General features: G+C 35.2%; 1 protein-coding gene across 1 annotated transcript in view; it reads left to right on the top strand.

Moving 5' to 3' along the window:
- Positions 1-25,817, top strand: part of LOC149775692 (conditioned medium factor receptor 1-like) — a 52,602-nt gene extending 26,785 nt beyond the window's left edge. The window contains exons 7-11 of the mRNA XM_089944283.1: positions 7,950-8,129; positions 10,624-10,713; positions 15,873-16,017; positions 20,598-20,713; positions 22,804-25,817. Coding sequence (XP_089800409.1) covers positions 7,950-8,129; positions 10,624-10,713; positions 15,873-16,017; positions 20,598-20,713; positions 22,804-22,925 — 653 coding nt within the window. The 3' untranslated portion in view covers positions 22,926-25,817. The remainder of the gene's footprint in view (positions 1-7,949; positions 8,130-10,623; positions 10,714-15,872; positions 16,018-20,597; positions 20,714-22,803) is intronic.
- Positions 25,818-26,115: the final 298 nt, after the last annotated feature.

Below are 26,115 nucleotides of genomic sequence, written 5' to 3'. Positions count from 1 at the left end.
CTGTGTCATAGCCTTGACATTGTTTAGGCCATGACATTGTAGCTAGACAAGGACCTACAAGGTTCTTACATGGACAGGCATTCCATACATCCACACTCAGCTGTTAAAAGAGCAACAAATGAAATGGACAGGCCAGATCACGAGGGTCCAACAAGTCACTAACAAAGAAGATCTTCTATACCAAGCTGAAGAAGGGAAATCAATCTTATGATGGTCAGAAGAAATGCTTCACACACTTAAGCATTGACTCTGCATCTTGGGATCTTGTGCAGGATTGTTCCACCTGGTGCATTCTCATCCATCCTGGATCTACAGACTAAGAGCTGCAGATGTAGTGCAGTAGTGTGAGCAGCACTTTGTCTGTTGATTAAACAATACCAAGTAGCATCTTTCCAGTGTGCCATAGAGAGTAACACTAAATGGCCTGATCAGTCACTAGTGTGCCATAGAGAGCAACACTAGTTGGCCTGATCAGTCACTAGTGTGCCATAGAGAGTAACACTAAATGGCCTAATCAGTCACTAGTGTGCCATAGAGAGTAACACTAAATGGCCTGATCAGTCACTAGTGTGCCATAGAGAGTAACACTAATTGGCCTGATCAGTCACTAGTGTGCCATAGAGAGTAACACTAATTGGCCTGATCAGTCACTAGTGTGCCATCGAGAGTAACACCAGTTGGCCTGATCAGTCACTAGTGTGCCATCGAGAAACCAATCCATCCAATGATGTCATGGTCATCTACAATCTCAAGGGATGAACAACAACAACATTTCTTTGAATGAATTGAATCTTTTCTAAGTACATTGCTGGTGAAAGATTTGTTAAAATTGGAGCATGAGAAATTACAAGTTGCAAAGCAATCAGTCAGTAAGGAAAATATTTAAAATTGACGTCTATGATTATGCACAAACTAAAATCAACAATAAAAATGATCAGCTTAGGTAGAGTATTGATTGTAGTGCAAGCACAGAAGATAATATAGGTGAGTGGTTGGCAAACAACGGCACGCGTGCCACAAGGTGGCACGTCAAGAGGTTTTGTGTGGCATGCAAAGGGCAGCAAAAAATCTTGATTTTAACAGTGTTACTCTCTTACTGGTGGCACGCACTCATTCATTTTGTAATTAATCCAGAAAAAAGGTGTCACGCTATAAAAACAAGGTTGCCAACCCCTGCTATAGACCTGCTTTATAATACAGTATATGTGCTGTAAAGATATAAATAAATTACGGATTCGTTTCTAAAAATAGGCTCGCTTTCAATCAGCAGTTAAAATATGTCACAGGGTATTTGTTGTATTCATTCTGTATTTTGATGTTTAATCAAAGTGTAAGGAAAATGTCATGTTGAGTATCACTCCCATGATTTGTATATAGTATCAGTAAACATTTGTATATAGTATCAGTAAGCATTTGTATATTGTATCAGTAAGCATTTGTATATTTTATCAGTAAGCATTTGTATACTGTATCAGTAGGCATTAGTATATTGTTTCAGTATGCTTTTGTATATATACCACTCTGGTGGCTTAGTGGTTAGAGCGTCCGCCTTGAATGCGGGAGGTCAAGTCATACCAAAGACTTACAGAAATGGTACTAACAGCTGCCTCGCATGGTGCTCAGCATTAAGTGATTAGTGTTAGAACTGGTCGGCCTGGTCTCAGGATAATGTGACTAGGTGGGACATCATGCTACATGTCTGCGGCATGATTTCCCAGTGCTAGACATCACTATAAATTGCCACACAGCAGATATCTTAGTGGTATGACTGAAAAATTGTTAAAGCTACATTAAAAAATCCAAATATCACACACACACATTTGTATATAGTATCAGTAAGCATTTGTATATTGTTTCAGTATGCATTTGTATATTGTATCAGTAAGCATTTGTATATTGTTTCAGGATGCATTTGTATATAGTATCAGTAAGCATCTGTATATTGTTTCAGTAAGCATTTGTATATTGTTTCAGTAAGCATTTGTATATTGTATCAGTAAGTATGTTTCATTAAGCATTGGTATATTGTATCAGTATGCATTTGGATATAGTATCAGTAAGTATTGGTATTGTATCAGTAAGCATTTGTATATTGTATCAGTACCGTATATACTCGCGTATAAGCCCATTCGCATATAAGCTGACCCCCCCCCAAACTGAATTGGTAAAACTGTTATAAAGTGCATGACCCGCATATAAGCCAACCCATAATTTCTAGACTACCGGTACATCACAAGATGCACAAAGTGAGTTCTGAATACGTTTATTTAGGCAAATCACATTATTAAATAAAATGAAAGTAAGAAAGCTAATTTATATGGTGAAATATAAACAATTCTAAAGTGTTAAGTCTTAATGGAAATTTAATTAATCGTCATTCTAAAATCATGAATTATAAAAGTTCTATCACTTTTAGAATCCTTCAAAATCTGGCTCTGTATCAGACTTGCCAAACAGTTCACGAAACTCGGCTTCTGTTATGGGCATGCTTTCATCATATATGTCATCATGGTAATCCGATAGTGTGTCGTTCTCCTTCTCGCTCTCCTTGTCATTGTCGGATTGAAATATAGCATCATCCTCTGTTCCATCCATGGCATTGCTGATACAGCACTTCCTGAATGATTTTGCAATCATTTCTGATGGAATTGAGTCCCACGCTTCTTTTACCCACTTGGCAACCAAATCGATGTCCGGCCTCATTAAATTCCTGCCTTTTGTCATTTTCACAGCCCCTGAACAAACCCATTCTGCCCACATCTTTTGTAACTTGTCCTTAAAAGGTTTGTTAAGGCAGACATCAAGAGGTTGTAACACAGACGTTAAACCTCCTGGTATCACAGCCAATGTTGTTTTCATTTTCTTTGCGGCCTTTTTTACTTCATCGGTCTTGTGTGCACGAAACATATCCCATACAAGCATTGAAGGTTTCCGAAGAATTGCACCTGGTCTCTTGTTCCATACTTTCTCCAACCATTCAATTGTTCCACTTTCGTCCATCCATCCCTTTTGCTGTGCATGAATGATGACACCAGCAGGAAATTTCATGCTTTACGGCAGCGTCTTCCTTTTAAAAATGATGACAGGAGGCAGCTTTGATCCATCAGCTAAACAGGCCAATACAACCGTGAAATGTGTTTTTTCATGGCCGGTCGTTTTTATCAGAATAGTTTTCTCACCAACAGCATTGACTGTTTTATTGCTTGATAAGTCAAAGGTCATAGGCGTCTCATCCATATTTCCAATTTATGATAGTTCAAATGAGCACTCCTTTCTGCGTTTAATGATGAACTGCTGAAATGATTCAATTTTTTCTTCCAAGTCTTTTGGTAGCTTTTGTGCTATCTTCGTTCACTGCCTGAGGCAGAAACCATTCCGGTTCATAAAACAAGAACACCAGCCAGCTGATGCAACAAATTTTGAATCTGCCAACTTATATTTATCATTTTTCGCCATCTGCATAGCACATAGACAAATTGCAGTTCATGTGACAATGTATCCATTTTGTTAACGTTCACTTACAAAATCACTGAGTTCTTTCTCCAATTCAGGGAAAGAGGCAATCCCAGTCCGATGAGCCTTCTTGGATATTGGCATTTCTTCTAATGCTGCTTTGCTTTTCTGCCATTCCCGTACTTGCTTCTCGTTCACAAAAAATTTGCATGCTGCAGCACAGTTGTTATTTGCTTCTGCATATTCAATAACTTTAAGTTTGAATGCTGTATCGTAAGCAGAACGCTTTCTTTTACTTCCAACACTATTCATTTTATCTGATTGAATTGAATATAAACTTCTAGAGAGATTAAACTGAAATAATTTCTTATAGTGGTACTATACTATTTATATACCTTATCCTGTAATTATTTCCATGTGTGGTTGGTTATCAATTTGTATTTGATAATTATTTATCATTGTTGTTTATTTGTGGGTTTTTTTTAAACTAACGGTAGTGTGATTCAGTTGATCAAAATATGATTGGTTTCAGCATGGACATTATTCAAGTATTGTGACAGTTTATAACTTTGAGCAGAAACCATGTCCACTACCATATCTCATTAAACAATACATCTGAGAGTGGGCAAGTTTTAGTAAAGTCATTGGCATTGTGCAACAAAACAAACCTATTATCCCCGAGGCATTTACCACAGATTAAGCATCTGGTAGCTATTGTACAACACTCTACCGCTAACAAACCACTTTGCTTTACAAACAGCTAAACAACAGTTGTATATAAACTGTGGCTGCCGATTACTTCTAAAACACCTGTCAAAGAAATCCCACAAATTATATTGTTTTACAATTATTCACGCTGACTCGTATATTGCCCTGTTATTTACCCTTCCTAAGCGTGCGCGCAACTAACCCCTATGGAGCCTCTCACTATTGTTCCTTTAAGACTATCGTACATGTATTTCTACTCTCGATCAAAATGTTTGTCCTATATACCCTCAGTATCGTAATTCTTTTACCTTTTTTTACGTAGATTCTTTTCATATTTACACTGAAATAAGCTAGCGTGCATTTGTACGATACCGTAGAGTTTAATGATTACTGATTAGCTGAGGGTTAAATACTTGACTGGAGATTACTAATATGGCGGTTCTTTTGGAAAATACGCGTACCACTGTGGCTCAAATAACACATATGGCTGCATTTTCTGGTGGATGGACATCTGTCAAATAGACTTCAGTTATGTTAAAACATGTTTTTCATTCATTATCCTACCACTTAAGTTAGAAAAAAAATATTTGTTTCACTTCACGACAGCACAAATCTTATGAGCCATGTGGCATCATTAGGCATGTGATCTCATCTTCGGCGATTGACAGAAACAATAAATACTGGAAATCGAGGGAAAAAGCGTAAAAGTTTCAGACTTAGACCTTGGCCCGCAGATAAGCAGATCCCCCCTTCTTCCAGGCTTTATTTTTTTCCTAAATTTTTTGGCTTATACGCAAGTATATACAGTAAGCATTCTCTAATATATCTCATTTCATTTTGCATAATTTATAGAACTCTTTGATAATTTGTTGCATACACTTTCTGGTATTTTATTTAGCCAAAAAGTCAAGTGTGTATTCCCTTGCTTCATTGTTTGCACATGATCACCAATCCTGATAGGCATGAAGGGAAATACCGTTCTGGCATAGACTGATGCATATCAAATTGAAGAAGATGGTAATCCTAATGGGATCATTTTCACCATTGGAATACAGTGATGAATTATAAAACTTGTAAAATGAACTTTCTTAACCTTTTGAATTATTGGCAGTGATTCCGGTATAAATATCTTGCAAAAAAATAATCACCTGCTACTAGCATGTATTTAAAGCCTTGATTTCAGGATCAAAAGCTCAGTAGTCAACTTTACAGTGAAGAAAGAAGTTAAATGGTTCAATGCAAGACCTCAAATTCTCCAACATGAACTTACCAAATATTGTGGATGACTTAACTCAATAAGGAAGAAACCAATCAGTTTTGGAGCAAAAGGTCAAAGATCAAGGTAACTTGGACTGAAAGAGTAAAAACAATCTTCACACAGCAGTATTAGTTCTACATCATTACAGAGGCCACACTTTGTACATGGTTTGCACTTGGGGTAGTGAAGAGACCATTCAGTTTTGGGAACAAAAGGTCAGAGGTCAGGGTCACTTTAACTGAAGGTTGAAAAATGGTATCAGCACAAAAATGTTAGTTATTTACTGGAAGGACTGGAAGGACTTTTGAAACATGGGATGGGTGTGTAATGTGCCACTCATGGTATTCTTGAAGATTAACTGTACAAATTTTCATAAGTACTGAGATTAACATCACTACCATAATCATGACTGATTGAGTCCATCTTCAACTTTAGTACTGGATGCATGGAGGCCATTTTCATCAGCTGGAATATAATCAGTGTGTGTGACAGCTACAGTGGTCTCATCTGCATCATCACTCTCAGAATTATGTCATTATTTTGGAATCTTCACTCCGTCCCTTTAAGTTTAAAATTTTCATGTTCGGCTATTTACGGCAATACTCTCAAATTTGATGAATTTGTGCACTAGGAGAAGTAGCCTCACAAATTAGTTAAAACTTAAATGTATACACTCTGTACAGTTTTGAATTGTTATTTAACTGTTAAGATAAACCGAATAGAATAGAAGTTGGGATACTTACTTGATCAAAATACCTCAGTTCAGTCCAAAGTATGCAGTTCATGAACATGATTCTCTTCGAGGGGTTCGGCATTTGATGGCCTTTTGTGATGACTGTTGTCATAAACTTAGTAACACAAAGAAGCAAACCAGCAAGTTTTATTGCTCCACCAAGAATCATGACATTGTCAAGATGGCATCATCCAGAACTCCTTCAAATAATTCATTGCAGTTCCTAAATAATATTAAGGTCTAAATAATGAGCACTTTCTGTTTCCACTGAACAGTCCAAGCAAATGTTTTTCCTCACAAATAATATCTAAGTACAAACTAAAACATGTCTGCAGACTTCAAAGAGGAACACAAGAAATGAGGATGACTCAGTTCTTTCCTTATATACACCTCTATTGCAACTATATTTCACAATATATCTGACACAAAAGATCTTACTAATTTTGCCATGAATTTGCCTATTCATTTAACCTAGCCCAACCAATGGGAAGTGACTGAATTCTTCTAAAAGCATCTGAAGCCCATCAGCCAATGAGAAATTAATCCAAAGTCACCATTAAGTCTTATTACTAAGAGTATTAATAATAACTGTCAACACACACATAAGCATTTATTTATAGATCCTATGTAATTTTATGCTCTAAACAGACTCAGGTCATGTAGGCAATATCTAGCTAAAGATATTCTGTACAACCATGAATAAAAATTACAAAAATTAAATAAAATCATGTACCAGGAGTTATAAGAATATAGATATACATAACACTTTCCTTTCATTTATGCATATGTGTGCAGATTCATATTACTAAGACTGAATGAGTTCAATTTCCAGGATTCCATAGCACTGAGAGCTATAGCCCCTGACTGCCCAACCTTCAAAACTTAGGTTTTTGGAGAATAATTTCACAAAGGATTGTTGGATTGAACCTCATTTTGTATTTGGATTGACATTAATGGAACCTTACGTGAGTTTAATTTTCAGCTTCCTTTGCCATGATTTAGAGGAGTTAAAACCCAATATTTCTTGATTTTCTAATCTAGGTTTTTGCAGTATAACTTTATCAAGAATTGTTGGATTTAAACAAAATTTGGTGTTCAGCTTTATGTTCATGAGATCTTTGGTGAATTTATTTGTGTTGGTTTTGTGGGTTTAACACCATTTGTCAGCGTATGATAGGCTTTACATGGTGGTTGGTATATTTGGTGGAGAAAGAACACAGGAAGAACCACTGATCCGCAAAAAGCTACTGGCAAGCTTTCTCACATATGTATGCTAGTTGAGCCTTACTCAAACCCACATGAACAGAAGTGAGATTTGAGTGATCTGTAAAGTCAAGTACCATAGATCACTCATCCAGTCATGACCTCTGGATGAGTTTAATTTTCAGTCATCTGCTTCTCATGAGATAATTGTCAGAATATGATATCATTAATGAGAAGACTCAGATTTTGCACCTTATAATAGCATGAATCATTGGATTTGACATGTATTATGCTTGCAGCTTGATATTGTTTATATCTCGCATTTTACATCATGTTGTTGTAGAATTTATAGTACATTATTGTTAGATATACCCTGCCTTATTGGCACAATTTTTTTTTTTTAAGCCTTTGGTAAGTAAATTGTATCAAGCAGGGTCTTTTATGATGTTTCTGTCACTAGTGGCTGTAGTAAAACATTGGTAACTGAGATAATTCTGAGCCACGTTGTTTTTTGCATAAAATTATTGAAAATAAAATAAATATCAGTATCTTGTGAGTCATCAGTAGTCTTAGTACTTTGATTGCTAATTACAGGATATGCAGCCCTGTTTCGCCACCCTGGAGATGAACTGAATTATTGTGTGTACATCATCCCAGGGAATCCCAAGTGTACCACAGAAACTCTTCCATACTGGCATGACAAGCTGATGAAGAGTGACCCAAACATTAGCAGGGCTCTTGGCCCAGACTTCAAGATAGAGCGAATGAAAGCAGGTATGCTTTTAAAGAAAGAACTACAGTAAAACTTTCTTAAGCGTGGCAGTGTTTGGTCAGAAGCCATTTTATAAATGTGTCCAGTATATACAGGTTTGAGTAGTACTGTATTTATCTAATGAAATGCCAATGCTTATTATTAGGCCACCTTCAAGTTATTCTAAGTTTGACAAATATTTCCTATGGCTTTGTGTGATTATAAGCCCTCCCTTTATTCATAACAAATTTATTAGTCTGGCTCCTGGTCTTGGCTTGGCAAAAATACTGTATTAAAGTGGTCTTATTTGGACTAAAATATATGGCCAGTTCACAAAGGAAGAAGGCTGCCATAGGGACTGTTTCAGTGAGGTTTCATTGTTCATCAAGCAAGTTTCAGCAACATCAGATCTTATCAGTGGCTCAGATGGTGGAGATGGGTAGGTGGAAGAAACTGGAGAGTCCTTAGGAGACTGCTGACCTTAGAGTGGTGGCCACTAACCATTGTAAGTGCCAGCTCTGAGATTTGAAACTTAATTGCTTTGATGCAAAGCAAGCACATAACCAGTACACCTTCTGAGCTCGTGGGAAACACTATAATTGTTAGAGCTTAGGTTTGATCAAGTATTTGTTATATTTGACAAGATGAAATGTACAACATCGGACAAATCTTGCTATGCACCTGGTGACCAAATACTCATAACTCACAAACCCATTTGTAAATGTAAAGGTTGGTGTGAATTCCATTTTCTAAAATACAAAGCAAACCTCTCTATTGGTTGAATGTGAATAAAATTGTGATCAAAATTGTTTTTTTTAAAAACCCTGATATATTGCTTGTTTAATCATTAAAAATTGGTTAGGGCCTGGAAATTTTATTTAACAAATCATGAAATTCATAACTTTTGATAAAAGTTATTTTGTTGAATTTTCATTTTTAGTAACAACAAACAGTAATTCTCAGATCGCTTTAACAGCAACATTAGCAGTTTTCAAGAGAAATACTGATTAATCAAGTATTATTTAGTATAATCATCATAAATGTGATACGCTTTCTTGTATTAAAATGTGAAAAATGTTAATCGACTCTCACATCTCTAAGTGTTTCTGTGTGAACATAATTGAGTACTGCTACAATCAGTTAAAACTTTGCTTGCATTTTATCATCACATTAATTAGTTCTTTTGTATCTAAGCAAGTAACGAGGGTATAATTAAAAAATGTTACATGGTATGAAAATCCTATCTTCATAAGAGCTAGTGGTCATGATCATGTGTTAAGTCAACTCATTTAAATTGACTAAACGAAGACTGGGAACACTGTAAACTTAAGTAACATAATTCATGTATCTAACATTAATCAGTGATTTATCATACTTGTTAACAAATGTAAAGGAACCAGGGTGTATTACAATATGTGCATGCAAAGCTTAGTTGATCCAAAACCTTAAATAAAGACTGATTACTTGAGAGAGACAGACCTGCCAACTCTTACAAAAATTACCCTTAAAATACGGACTTACGGCATACTAGCAAAAAGTACAGAAAAATGATCGTTGCCAAAAAATCTGGATAATTGGTTCATCCGTGTTTTATTTCGATCCAGGTTTCATCTTAAAATTAGTGAAATTAGTCAAAGAACCAGACTAACTTTACAGCAGCACCCCAGACACTTGAAACTGCACTTATTTGTTCATGCGAAGCGTCTGCATGATCAAACTTAATTATAGAATTTCTAAAAATGGCATCCAGAAATCAATGCATTGTTAAGATGAAAGGAAAAATAAGCTTCTAGTAAAGTGTTAATAATCAACACAGAAGAATAAAAAGGAGTATTCAGATTCTTGTGAATAAAAGCTGGAAAGGACAAAATTACACTTATTGGACATCACATGCCAATTTGAGTATGTCTCGTGGCTGGAAATATGATTGCCATCATCGTGAAATCAAATGAAAATGAATTTCCAAGAATTATGTAAGATTGAGAGATAGCAACAAGCCATTGAGCTGCATAGGGCTTGGAACTAGAGTTTGTGCAATTGTACTTGTGGTAAATAAAGTATGCATACTTTATGAACTTTTCAGTTCAACATAATGTTTATCATCAGTGTGTCGAACTTTTAATTATGTTTTCCAGCTTTACAATAGCAGTTATTGATATTTTGTTACACCTTACTGAAAACTGGTCAATCTTACGGAAAAAAAATCAACTGCCTTACTGAGATGGACTCGTCAGGGTTGGCAGGTCTGCATTCACCTTAAAATTTTTGATGATCTCTATGTGATTTAATTATATGGTAATGATATTTTTTTTATATGTGTACCAGCAATATGTAGAATGTAAAGTTTGACTGTATATCAGAGAAATGTTTAAATCTCAACATTTTAGCTTGACTCAGTTTCTGTAATGATCCTTCTATAATCTTGTATTTAAACATAAAAGTAGACCTTCCTTCAAAATTCCCATTTTCTTCTGGATTTTAACTTGTAATACATGTATAAATATTTATGCCAAACAGCTAGCCTGAGATTGGGAGGAGAAAAGAGGAGCTTTGACAATCACGTGATCGTTGTTGGAGACGCTGCAGGAATGATTGATCCCATGACAGGTAAAATGAGGAGCTATACTATATTGGAATTTGCCTTCTAAAAAAAAAACATAAATGCATGTTTTTTTATACTTCCTGCATCTTGTTGGTAAGAGCTAGTTTAGATTTGTCACAAAAATTAATCTTCAGAGCTGAGTGGTGTGTTTGGTTGAAGTCTAAATTCAACTTGAGGCTAACCAATCACAGTTTTTAATGTTTGGCCAAAGAAAAAATTAAGGTTGGTGACCTATAAAATACAGATAAAATATGAAGAGCACATATCAGTGAGATAAGCTATCAGCAAATGATAATTTTTCCATTTGATGACAATATGCATGTATTTGTTTATCAGATGCTTTCTTTCCAGCTCATTCATGCATGCATTGAAATATGCATTTAATACTGTATGAACAGGGTATTTAATATTACCCAAACACAGCAGTTAATACTGTCTAAATACAGTATTTAATACTATCTGAATACAATATTTAATACTATCTGAATATTTAATATTATCTGAATACAGTATTTAATATTATCTAAACACAGCAGTTAATGCTATCTGAACACAGTATTTAGTACTATCAGAATTCAGTATTTAATACTGTCTGAATACAGTATTTAATACTGCAGAATTCAGTATTTAATATGATCAGAATACAGTATTAAATGCTATGTGAATACATTAGTATCTGAATACAGTATTTTAATGTTATATGAATATAGTATTAAATACTATCAGAAACAGTATGAAATATAAATACAGTATTAATACTATCTGAATACATTCTTTAGTATCAGAATACAGTATTTAATGTTATATGAACATAGTAGTAAATACTATCAGAAAACAGTATGATATGTGAGCATAGTATTTAATACTAACTGAATACAGTATTGAATACTAACTGAATATAGTATTTAGGTGCAAGTCAGAAACAGACATGTATAATTTCTTGATTTTTATGTAGATGAAAATGCTATTCTTTAACTCCTGAATAACATTTGATAAATAAGATGGAAGTTATGGAAATGAGATTTTGTGGATATGGCCACCACAGGGAGTGTGTTGTGATTTGATGCCCATGTTACATTTCATTTTTGCTCAAAACTCTAGTTCTCTGCCTGATAAAAATTACAAAGCTGTGTTGATGGCTTTCATTTGGGGCAAGTGACCGCTCCGGTGGCCTAATGGTTAGAGCGTCCGCCTCGGATGCAGGAGGTCATGGGTTCAATCCCTGGTCTAGTCATACCAAAGACTTACAAAAATGTTACTAACAGCTACCTTGCTTGGCGCTCAGCATGAAGAGGCTAATGCTAGGACTGGTTGGCCTGGTGTCAGGATAATGTGACTGGGTGGGACATCATGCTACATGTCTGCGACATAATGCCCCAGTACTAGACATCACTATAAACTGTCACACTGCAAACATCATAGCGATATGACTGAAAAATTGTTAAAGCTGCATTAAAAATCCAAATCACACACACACATTTTGGGTAAGTAAAAAGGGTATTGATTTGTGGATAAAAAGGTCAGTGGTTAAGGTTGCTTTGACTGACTGAAGGAAGATAAATATTTTCTATGTAATGACAGTTTTACTTCACTGAATGGGGTCAAACTTTTTGGAGTCAAACATCAAGGTCACTGTGTCATTCTGAAGGAAGAAAAATGTTTCTTATAAAATAACATTATTTCTGCATCTCAGAATGAGGCCAAACATGGAATGGCTTGTACTTGGTGTAAGGAAGAACCCCATCAGTGCAGTCAAAGGTCAAGGTTGGTGACTGAAGGAGAAACATAATTTGTGAACGAAATTTCAGTTCTTGATCAGTTATTTTCATCAAGAAGTCTTTTTATTTGGAGGTCGAGAGGACAAAGATCAAGGTTATTGTCAATTAAAGAAGATAAATGGCTTTTGCTTGATAAATAGTCTAATAACACTTTCCATGGTCATAGTTTCTGAGGACCACTTACAAATAAGATATGAAAGAAGTATACAAACTTTGGACACAAAACAGCAAAGGTCAGGGTTATTGTGGCTAGAAAAAGGGGGACTTTCCATATATTTCTGCTAGGGTAAGTGCCTTGAGCAATTTAGTGGATGGCTTGCACATATGTTAAAAAGGAAACAGGTTCTTGGGGTTAGAGGTCATGGTCATTCCAGTAAGAAAATAATTGTTACTGCAGCATAAATTTAAATTAGGAATGCATACCTTGACAAAAGGTTCAGGTCATTTAGACCATTGGTCAGTAATCTCAAGAGTCATCAATGCCCAGTTAGTTTCAATGTTGAGGATGGGGACTATTAAACATGGAGTGAGCATACAGTATACCATTCACAGTACTCTTGTTGTACTCTTTACCAGTTTATTAACTTGATCTCCTGTATCATCCATGATGGTGAATCAATAGCAGTGTTCATGCTCATCGTCTACAATAGTGAATCAATAGCAGTGTTCTTGCTGTATCATCTACAGTGGTGATTCAACAGCATTGTTCTTGCTGTATCGTCTACAGTGGTGATTCAATAGCAATGGTCATGCTCATCATCTGCTATAGTGAATCAATAACAGTGTTCTTGCTGTATCATCTACAGTGGTGAATCAACAGCATTGTTCTTGCTGTATCATCTACAGTGGTGATTCAATAGCAATGGTCATGCTGTATCAACTACAGTAGTGAATCAACAGCAGTGTTCTTGCTGTATCATCTACAGTGGTGATTCAACAGCAGTGTCCTTGATTTATCATCTACAGTGGTGAATCAACAGCATTGTTCTTGCTGTATCATCTACAGTGGTGATTCAACAGCAGTGTTCTTGCTATATCATCTACACTGTGGTGAATCAGTAGCAGTGTTCTTGCTGTATCATCTACAATGGTGAATCAGTAGAAGTTTTCCTAGGCTTTTGTAAAGAGTTGTGACATCATAATGATATTTATAATATCACTGAAAATTTACCTCTGAGTCAATATTTTTGCCTCTAACTTTAATCAAACAAGTACAATTACAAAGAAAAGAAAACTACTACACTTTATTAGGAAAACAAAACCAGTCAAAGCTAACAATTTGGAAAGACATATTTTTTTTATAAACAATCAAGATAAAAAGGAGTCAGTGGAAACATTACATTTTGTATTGTGAACTGGCTACTTTCAACACATTATCATCAAATGCTAACATGTCAGCTGTATAGATGTAAACAACAATCATATAGTAATAATAATATTTTTAAGAAACAAAGAAACTATTTTAGCTTTAATTAAGTTCATCCAACATGGGTTTACATGGACTTAATAAAATTGTCCCTGTTTAGGTGTAAATTATCTGATTCAACTGAATAAGCACAGCCACCTTAAGTTTGTAATTGGCCTGTCCCATGGACACATGTATATGCTATTTGGGTGAAATTTTTCAGGCAGTAGACTTAATTTTCTTCTCATTGGATTTATTTAACATAAAATTATGCTTGTGAAATATGCTTATTAGTAGATTTCTTCGTTAGTAGTTACATGCTGTGTTATGTATGGTAAAGCAGGTTAGTTCTAGTACTGCTTGTTTATTGCAGCTGGAGTGGCTTTCTCAAAAGTCCTAGGCCAAAATTAGTGTCGACCTAGTGACACACGTGTACTGTTAACACAGTTCTACATGTGCTTGTTACATTTGTTACATGTATCTATCTATAAGATTCTATCTTTGTGGGGGGGGGGGCGAGTGGCTGAGTGGTCTAAAGTGCTCACCATTACGGATCATTGTCGTCTCACCTCTGTCTGCGTGGGTTCGAGTCTCAGCTTGGCCAATGTGGGTATGTGAGAAAGCTTGGCAGTAGCTTCTCGTGGGTCAGTGGTTCTTCCTGGGGTTTTCTCTGGTTCTTCCTCCACCATTTATACTGGCTGCCATGTATAGCCTATCTTGTGCTGAATAGTGGCGTTAGACTCATCATCAACAACAACAACTATATTTTTTTGTATATCTATGAATACAATATTTCTGATTATACTCACTAGGAACATATACAAGTTCTCATTATCTTTCAACATCAAAATGAGCTGACCACAGATTGGGTAGTATGGCAGGTAGTGATAAACAGCAACAGCGTCAATTTCTTTAAGAAATTATGAAAGATGGACTTTTTTGGAAGGGCTAGTTTTGCTGAAATGGGGCATATTGAAATGTTTTGCTTTGCAACTTTTCCTTTCTGATCTTTGAGCAGGGAGAGTTGACATTTTTAATATGGTATGGTTGTACTATAGGTGTAAAACCCTTGAAAATTGTTGAGAAATGGCAGAGTTAATTGTTGCATTGGTGTTTTTTCAGTGGGATGTTGCTTCAGGAATTTATGCTTTGACACTTACTTTTTAATGTGGCAGAAAAAAGTGAACTTTATTGAGATCATTGCATTCAAACTGGACCGATTGTATTAGCACTATTTGGTCTTTAAGCTAAACTCAGATAAACAGATAACTTGCCACTTGGCATTAAATGCAAGCAACTTGCCACTTGGCAATAAGTACAAGTAGAATATGAAAAGTAATTCAGACAGCCAATTTATCGAACAAGGCAAGTGAAAAATGACAATGTCTTTTTAATGATGATAATTGAAAGTCATGAAGGTAGGTGAGCACAGAAGGATAGACCTTTTGAGTGTCAGGATAGGATGTACCTCAATTTCTTGCTCACTCAGACACTGTTGTTACATTTTTGAATGACATCATTGGTCCAGCACTAGATGGAATGCAACTAATCACCTCATGTTGCACTGTTGATAATCTTTACTTAGGTCCAAGACAAGATGACATTATGCATTTCTAATGATCATATTGTCAACTCACAAAGGAATTAATTTGAAGGATAATGCACTGATAAGGGATGACTTTCTCAAATGATTCTTGCCAAACAGACATAAATTGTTATGAAAATCTAACAGTGAAGATTGATTCACATTGAGTCAGAATTGCATGTAAACTACATACACAAACACAGTGGTTACAGTGCAGAAAAATGTTTTGGTAATTTTAACATTTTAAAGGTAGCATCTTTCAAAATGCCAGTGAAGTTGACCGCAGAAAAGAATTAATACCTGTTATTGGAAAACTTAATTGCAACATAATTTCAATCATATCACCATTATTCTTTGCACTTAAAATGGACTTGCAACCTGTACTTTTTTTTCAAGGAGAAGGCATTCATCATGCGATGGATGGAGGTAAATTGGCAGCCATATTTCTAGATGAGGCATTGAATCATGGGAATTATGATAAAGAGGTCATGGCCATTTACCATCAGAGATGGATGGACAAGTTTGGCTCAGATTTCAAATGGTGAGAAATCATGATCTTATTTACACATAAAGCCTTTGAAGTGATTTAAAACATTGTTCGTCATTATTGGCGTAATTTAGCTTATTGCAGTTCAGAGTTGCACCAAGAAACAAACAAAATTGTATTTACAGTCTTCCTTAGGAAATCAAGTGTGAAGATACTGTAAAGACATGTACATCAGATATTTTGAGCAAAGCTCCAGAAAAAATCATGAAGTGTTATCGGACATGGATTCCATTAAGTTGAAGACATTCCTGCATACCCCTTTTGTTTAAAAGCATTAGCTATGATATATATTCATATTTCATCTTTTATTTCAGTTTTGAAGTCATTATATAAATATTGAATTACAAATATTTTTATAGTCTGACATTTCTCTATCAAATATTTGACAAAATCACATTATTGTTAGGAAATACACTCCACTAACTCTTAAATCCAGCCATCCCAGAAAGAAGAAACATTAATTCTTTACTGTCTACATATAGCATTTTGACAATGAGAATTGCATTTATGGGAAGGAACTCTTATAGATACCAGTATAGTTGCCTCCCCATGCCATTTATATACCAGATGTTGTTCAGTTTAATCATTAATTGCAGTATGATCAACATCACATTGCATCACTTATTAATGCAAATGCATGTCAGTCAGTATTCAACTGACTGCAGGTGGAGTCCTCTTTCAATATAATGGGTAATTGTTGATGCCACGTCAAGAAGAATGAATACTGTAACTCAAAGTGCATGTCAGTCAGTATTCAACTGACTGCAGGTGGAGTCCTCTTTCAGTATAATGGGTAATTGTTGATGCCATGTCAAGAAGAATGAATACTGAAACTCAAAATGCATGTCAGACTGTAAAATATGCTTTTAAAGCATGGAAGACAACATCTATTAAGTAGCTTGAAAGAATGGATCCAAAATACAATCCTCTTGACAGTGTAGAATCATCCCTACAGCAGCATAAGGGTAAAAGGAGAAAAAAGAAAACTGTATGTTTGAAGCAGTATTCCATATGCAAAAGAAATGTCAAAAAGTTACACTGAAAGAAAATTATCATAAAACTTGGAAAAGCATCATGCAAAAGCCAGAAAAAGAGCCCTTGAGGCTTTGGCTGAAAAGGCCTGGAAGAAAAGAAAGTGTTGGTGGGTTTCAGAGTGTAAAAATATATTGTAAATATGTACAGGTCTACACTGTTAACTCAGGCTAATTAAACTAACTTAAACTAAATTAAAACTTGGAAAAGCATCATGCAAAAGCCATAAAAAGAGCCCTTGAGGCTTTGGCTGAAAAGGCCTGGAAGAAAAGAAAGTGTTGGTGGGTTTCAGAGTGTAAAAATATATTGTAAATATGTACAGGTCTACACTATTAACTCAGGCTAATTAAACTAACTAAACCAAATTTTACACCAAACAATGGGTCCAGGATATGCTTCCACTATGCTCATAATCATTGTCAGGGTGTCTATGTGGGATGCTTTTGCCCACCCACCCCCCACCCCCTGCCAGGTTTCTGCCTTATACCTGCAAGTAGGCCTAAGCAGACACCTAGACCCCCAGGCCATTAAGATTTTTCTTCCTCTTCCCTGTTCTAATCCCATTATAGTGAAGGGTGTTTCATTGGCCCCTCCTGCCCCCTCCCTCCTTCCAATCAAGAAAAATGTGACCAAACCTTTTGTGACTGTCATATCTGGGCAGCTGGAAGCAGGAGAAATGTGCAGTAGATGCATCAATGATACATCTCCATTCGATGCACAAGTCTTGGATTCAATGATAGTACAAGAGAAAATAAAGAAAAACAATGCATGAAAATTGCACGTCATATTTTCCAACTCTACTTTCAGTTCTTCATTGTTGTTCCATTTAAACATACATTGTACCCATGGAAGGCATTTAAAATTATGCCAGAATATTCTGATTACTCAATGTTTATATGAAGACAATACAGAATTCTAAATTGCATCAAAGGATCAGTACTCCACCTAAAATGTACCTTTCCTGAGCCCCAAGTATGTTTTACTGGAACATTAAATCCCTCCCATATTCGGAAACTTCTCATTTATTTCATATCAAGAGGGAATTTTACTCATAAATTGTTTATTTCCGCCTTTCAGACAATGCATTCAGCTGCTCATCCATTCAATACTCATCTACTAGTACTCTGATATTATTGGTGTATCTTGTGAGCAGATACACACTATGACCACAGACAATACCACTTGTTCTTCCTTAACACCACTGCTTAAATTAGTGTAATGTTTAACCAGTATTCTGGTTGATTTCACAGCTTAGCCATTTTTCATTGTTGTTTTAGGTATTCAGAAGTGACTAGATGAACCAGGTATAACACTTTTTGGTCTCAGGGACACTTGTACACTGATGAGATTAGCCCCTGGTGTACTAAATGTACTTCATATAAAACTTGCAGTACCTATATAAGTTTGACTGAAATTGCTTTTTCCACTGCATTGTGGAAGCAGTAAATGGCTTAAAAAATGCTCACCACCCAATCTATTGAATATGGTTCTGTCATGGGGTTCTTGCTCCCACCTTTAGCAGCCCACTTGTCATGCACTCTCCAGGTTTTTGGCAGATTTTCTTCACCATTTTCTTAGTAAGGAAATGCCATTTATTGTTCAGTACTTTGGGTGGTATTGTGCCAATCACATTGGAGATGCATACCTTATTCATGCATACCTGCTGAAGGGTGGACCTTAGTCACAGTGCATACCCTGCCACATGCATACCTACTGAGGTGTGGTCCTCAGCCACAGTGCATACCTATTGAATGGTGGACCTCAGCCACAGTGCATACCCTGCTACATGTATACCTACTGAAGTGTGGTCCTCAACCACAGTGCATACCTATTGAATGGTGGACCTCAGTCACAGTGCATACCCTGCTACATGCATACCTACTGAAGTGTGGTCCTCAGCCACAGTGCATACCCTGCTACATGCATACCTACTGAAATGTGGACCTCAGCTACAGGGCATACCCTGCCACATACATATCGACTGAAAGGTGGACCTCACATCCACAGTGCATACCTACTGTAGGGATGGCCTCCTCAGAAAGATGCAAATATTATCAGCATACATTCTACTGCATTGAGTGGAAAAATGAAATCACTGGACTGGGGTAGTTACAGCCATACATTTTTACTCCATATTTTATTGACAAAGTTGTTTTGTACCACAATTGATGATTATTCTGAATTAATTCAAATAACATTGAGCAAAGTTTTATCAAATTCCTTTGTTTTTCACATTAAAATATTAAATATTATAAAGTTTTGTCTTTTATACTTTATTTGTAGTTATGACTCATATTTGTATGGTCCCCCTCTAGAAAGGTAACCTCTCTTACAAGGCCATTTTTCCTGCTGCTGAAAGGGTGACCTTAAAAAGGGGGTGGGTGGAGAATTGCTGTAAAGGATGACATGTTTGCTGCTGCAATCAAGCTTGATACTTGTACTTTTGCTGTGCTTTAGTAGAAAGAGATTCTCATCAGCATATATTATAATGAGTTATTCTGCTTTTTATGTTCTTTTTTGTTAGGATCCTTATTTACCCATGAAATCAAATGGTCTACTCCCAAATTAGTTCCCTGATTAAGTTACCTGGCATGATTTGCAGAACACCTAAGGATGTTTCATGACTTTTGTAATCTACATCTCTAGTGTGCAGTGAGCTAAATCCCTTGTATGAGTTTCAGTTAAAACAATTATTTAAAGTCTGAATATGTTTCTTAGCAGAAACATTCAGTGTCTGACTTGGGCATTTTATAGTAGATTAAAAGATCAACATTATCAGACACTACTGGCATTTATCAGCAATTACAGAGACCTGTTTTAGCAACTCAGAGAATTTTCAAACTTATGAAATTATGGGTACATTATAACCATATAATACTTTTAAAAGGCATTTAGAATTTTGGCCTTTTTTTAAAACACTGCATTTTCAGTCCATGCAAATAGTTGCAGGCACTTTTAGTATCACGTACTTCCAGTTCAGTCTTACATCCGTGGACAAATGTTTCAAACATAGCTTGAGTCATCCTTTAGTATGGTTAGTATTCAAGCATTAGGAACTGTTGGGTATATTTTAGACTTTATGACAGATACACAGTTTGTGTGTTTACATGTTTGTGTACATGTTTATGTATGTGTATATGTGTCCATGCATGCGGGTACTAGTTAATTATCATTGGCTGTTTATTTAGGGCAGATTTGTAAATTTTTTGATTTGTAAATTTGTATATTTGTCATAGAATTTATTTATCTTGGCATTTCTAAGAGAAGGATTACTCATAAGATTGGTGAAAATAATTACAGACTAAGCGTGTCATATGCAGCAAGATTATTGCTGTGACAGGTCCATGTTTTTCTGTGCAAAACACCTACAGCTGCGGTATTGTAAAATGTTTAATAATTATCTTATATGTCAGTATCTGAATGTAGTAACTCTTTCCTTACCTATATTTACAACAATTAAAGGCCATGAACTTGTTCGATCGACTTGTTTGTACATCACAAATAAATCTCCTAGTTTGTAAATGTTGGTCATTTTGTTTCAGGTCTATGGTGTTTTGTCAGCTGTTGTACCGATTCCCAATACTCTTGGATGCAGCCACAATGGCCATTCATAGGAAGGGAGATAAGTTCCTGGTCAGATGGGCTGACATCATGACTGGTAGGGTGGATATAATATAGCTGATGAACTAATATAGATCATCTTGATGTGCTAATATGGTAGGGAGCTTATATGTTACAATTCTAGGTCTTAAAATGTGTAACAGAAAGGAAGTGAAACCAACAATTTAAGTGGAGCTTATATGTTACAACTCTAGGTCTTAAAATGTGTAACAGAAAGGAAGTGAAACCAACAATTTAAGTGGAGCTTATATGTTACAATTCTAGGTCTTAAAATGTGTAACAGAAAGGGAGTGAAACCAACAATTTAAGTGGAGCTTATATCTTACAACTCTAGGTCTTAAAATATGTAACAGAAAGGAAGTGAAACCAACAATTTAAGTAAAACTCAACAATTTATTTCACTAGAATATGAAGTGAAAATTCAAAAAGACACAGTATTGTGAATTAAATTCTAAATAATGTCCTATCACAGTCCCACAATATAGAAAATTCCAAATGAATTCCAGTAGTTGTAAATATTCTGATGTACCAATAGTCATGAATGTCCTGATGTACAGATAGTGTGGTAAAGAATGTTTTTGAATGAATTTACAAAAATCCCAAAATGTTGTGTTAATCCAGTCAATGAACACTTACCAATGAATGATTTAAATAAATAATTCTTCTGGAACTATATCTGAACACAACTGTAAACTCTGATAATAAATGGATGCCTCAGATTGATCTTAAGATTGGAATGAATTCTTTGTTTACCCTGTCCCCTATATACATAAATACCCACTTGAACTACGACACAATATAATGTTCAGGAAAACTAATTATTCAAATGGAAAATTTCACTAACTCATAAATAAGGATGGGCCTTGAATTAAAATTTCAACAAACATCTGTTTACTGCTTACAAGTATGACAAAAGTCAGGTATGCAAAAACTCCATATACAACTTTGTTGAAAGTGGATCTTTCATTGTGGTTGTCATTAAGTCATAGGCCTGAATGAAAGGTTATCCAAAACTGTTATGGCTAATATTTTCTTTTTTTATGCAGTCGCAGAGCAGCGTTATCATAGAAAGTTAAGATAAATGGCATTATCATAGAAAGTTATGGTAATTGGCAAAACATTTTAGATTTTATTTATGAGGAATGCTTGCTTTTTATTTTATTTTAGTATTAGCTGCTAGGTGCAAACAGGGAATCACTATTCGGAAGAGTCTTCTCTCATGTTCAGTTTTATTGCACAATTGATATGATCTCTAACTTGTTATTAATACATTAACCCCTGGAGGTTTTTGTCATTTTCGCCTGAAAATGGCGTAGGAAACACATTTTGAAAGCTATTTCTGAATAGACTCAACAACACCAAATCCCCGGTCATCTTTCAATAACATACTGCCTAGTTGTGTTAGAAACATCATTTTTCGTTGGCTGTTTGACTCGCGCTTGAGCAGAAGGGTAAAAGTTGGACTTCTTTTTTCTTTTTTTTACTAAACAGAGCCATTATTTTTGTATCAAGACCACTTTTTATTCCAAATGCCCATCTTATCCTACTTTTTGCAAAGGCTCATCTATCTGTTTGCAGTTCGTACTTGTTTGCCTTAGATCTGAGACCAAAAAGTCTAAAATCCAGACACAAAATTGGATTCCAACCACAGGCGAATTTTGGGTAGAAAAAAGTCGGGTCCAAAAAGTGAGGTTTTTTATCAGTATTTTGTAGTGCAACTAGATATTCCAGATTATTTGGTATCATTGTAGCGCTACATCTGTCTACCTTTCTATAATACCACCCACTTTAGTGTATCATTCATGACCATGATGCTACAAAGCTCAGCAGTAGGCTACTACCTCCTGCCCCGTAAAGTCGTCGCTAGGGATTAATGTGTTAAGCTGCCAATGGAGAAGTGTCTGTTGCATAATGATCTACCTTGTTTTCACCAGTAATCACAGTCTTAAACAGATGACTAACATTCACTTCAGCATTATGAAATAAAATTATATATTGTTAGAATTTTTTTACCAGGTATAAATAAAAATTATTGTATTTTTTCTTCTTCAAGGAAATGCATTAAAATCTTTTTAAAAAAAATAATTCTTGTTGATTATCACAGTTTGTGCTTGTGTTTCATTACAGGCAGAGTTCCCAAGATCAACATGCTGAAACCAGAGTACTCTGTCACCATCACATTTGAGCTTCTCAGGCTTCTACTGTTTCGGCTGATCGGCAAGTCGCCCATAAAGGAAAAAAAGAATTAATTTATTTATAGCATAATGTAGAAGCAATCTATTTATTGTGGCTTAAATCTCTGAGCATGAATTTGTTTCATCTGGTGACACCAAATTTGGATTCTTATTACATAATATACTGACATGTTTATTTAAATTGTGAATTTTTGTTTTGAAAATAGGACAGGATTGTGCCACTCTCTAAGTGACCAATATTTTCAACTGTTTCAGGAAGGTTGTCTTGATTGAATTGTTGATTCTTAACACTAACTTTTTATGCACAAATAAATTATAATGAAATCTAACATAAATGAAAACAGTGAAACCAATTTTAAAAGTTTAAAATATTAAGCTGTGTAAAGAAGTTGCATATCTTGAGATTTTCTTTCTACACCTAGGAATCACCTGGATGTTACTGCCCTATGCTAAAGGAATTAAGGAAAGGTCTTGTGGTTCGTTATGATTCCTTGAACAAGCACATTCATCTCTATAGCCATGAGAAAAGAGCCAAATATCTTGAAGGAACTGTTTATCATTGTAAAGGAGTACATGCTTTGCATTGATTAGGTTCTAGTCTTGATTCCTAAGTTTAGTTGTGGTGTCATATAGTCCCAAAGGTCCTATAGACCTATATAGCAAGTGACAGTTGTTGAAATTTTAAGGTCAAGAATTAAAGGACAGTAATGATATGTCCTTTGCTACTAGCATTCTGACTTGATGGAAATACAATTAAACCACCAGGGCAAGAGGCATAGTTTACACTTTATCAATTAATATTATTTGACTCATAAGTCAAAACTTGGTCATTGTGACCTGTATTTCACACTCCAGTAACCTGCATTAGCCTTTATGTTTAGCTCAGTTTCTCGGACACTACTGCCTGCAGAGCCCTGTAACTTCTATTTTGGTCATGCTTCATCAGTCAGAACTGCTTTAACCTTTGTATTTAGCTGTTTATTATAAAGTATCACTATAGAGCAATGTAACTTTGAATACATAGCATGCATAATAAAAAGTACTGCAACATATAGACAAAAGAGGTCTTTGTAATCCACCATACTGCCATTAGAGGTTTTCATCTATCAAGAATGGCATGTTAAAAAAGTACTCTGAGTTGCCGCTTGATATATTACATATAAAATATTTGTTACTAATTTCAGCTCAAGTTCACACCCTCCATCTACCTAAACATATCGTTACAATAGCAGATACTTCATAATGGCATATGGTACATAAGAAATCTTATGTAGTCTTTTTTAAATCTTGATCAACCTTGTTTTTTGCTATAATTTGCAAAATGCATACATATTGTAGTGTTGTTTTTCATCTTTAAGGTCAAACCTTATGGCATTATTAATCTCCAAGGTCAAACCTTATGGTTAGTCTCTTTTCTTTTTTCTTTGTTAAGTATTGAACAATTGTATATTTTATTTTGAAATAAATAATGTGTACTGTGCTGATAATCAAGTTTATAAAAATGGAACAAAATTATAGAACTTCCATATATGGGTAAACCACTGTTGAACAAAATCAGAGAACTTCCATATATGGGTAAACCACTGTTGAACAAAATCATAGAACTTCCATATATGGGTATACCACTGTTGAACAAAATCACAGAACTTCCATATATGGGTATACCAGTAGTGAACAAAATCACAGAACTTCCATATAAGGGTATAGCAGTATTGAATGAACATACTTCTGAAGTTAGTTATGCACAGAGAAAATATAAAATATAATTTTTAAGGCATGTTTACATATAGTTGATATTAATACTTGGTGTGTGAATTATGGTATGGGTAATTGACAACTGCATAGGGTATTTTTGTTGTATAAAATTTGTGCAAGTTTTTTGGTATGATTTGTGTGTGCGTATATGTATTTCTGGAGGACAGGTATGGATTGGGAAGCTTTGGGCCCCAGATGAAGTAAATATCTTATATTGTTCTTCTAATGAAAGTTTTGATCATGTTCCTAATTGCTTGGTTCACAATAAAGAATTTTAGGGAAATGTTCAGTGGTCGTCAACAGTTAAAATGCAGCCATAAAATGTAGAATTCATTTGGAAATAGTCTTGTGTTATCCACAGGAAAATTTGAGGATTTACTTACATTTATGGAGGGGCCCCGAGTGGCCGAGTGGTCTAAAGCGCTCTCCGTTACGGATCACTGCCATCTCACCTCTGTCTGCGTGGGTTTGAGTCTCGGATAAGGCCAATGTGGGTATGTGAGAAAGCTTGCCAGTAGCTTCTCGAGGGTCGGTGGTTCTTTCTGGGGATTTCCCAGGTTCTTCCTCCACCGTTAATACTGGCCGCCATGTATAGCCTATCGTGTGCTGAAAAATGGCGTTAAACAACAACAACGACATTTCTGAGTTTCTCTACTATAATTTCAAGAAAGAAGGCATTATAAGATGTAAAATTTGATCACTACAAAATATTTTCCTTTCTTTTTCTCTCCCTCTGAGAAAAATCCCAATAGAGGAAAAGTTTAGTCAACAGAATTGTTTAATTTTTTACGGTTCTTTTGTTGTAAAAAAAAAAGACTGTTACTGATGCAGTATGACTAAACAGAGTAAATTGGAGTATACTTATTCATTTCCTCATATTTTTAGTTCTGCAGGTCACAGAGCAGACAAGGTTATATGGTTTTCTGTCAGATTCAAGGTCAAATGCTTGTATACCGCACTTACATTTATCTTGTTAACTCGACGATATAAGAAAACATTTTTCTTATGAGCTTTGTTACGTTGGAGTTTCTCAAGAATATCAGAGGTGGTTTCAGTACTCTGCATTTTAAATGAAAAAACGATCTTATTTTGGGTTCCTGGTAAATATTTTCATCATGTAAAGCGTCAGCCTCTTTAGGAGACTTTTGTTATTAGAAATTTACTGTTCATGAAATAAAAGTTGGAAAATAAGTTGGAATATATTTTGTGTTGGTCATTTAATTTGTAAAAGAGATATTTAAAGATTATGTGTTGGTCAGAAAGAGGTTTAATGTTTGACATTAGGTTAATTTAAGTATTAGTTACACTGAACAGTTGGGTTATCTTAAATTTGTTGGTCTTGAAAAAGTGCAATAAATGCAGAATTTAGCTTTTGTGACATGTCAGAACATGTATGTTCTAAAAAAAAGATTAATTTCATGCTTTCTATGTGTACAACATTATACATTAAGAAATACATGAGCAAAATTTTTTGCACTTGAGAATACAT

The sequence above is a fragment of the Sinohyriopsis cumingii genome, chromosome 19, assembly GCF_028554795.1.
Source record: "Sinohyriopsis cumingii isolate HCF-2022 chromosome 19, ASM2855479v2, whole genome shotgun sequence".
Lineage (NCBI taxonomy): Eukaryota > Metazoa > Mollusca > Bivalvia > Unionida > Unionidae > Sinohyriopsis > Sinohyriopsis cumingii.
Note: the sequence above shows the minus strand (reverse complement) of the source record. Positions and strands in the feature narration are given on the sequence as shown.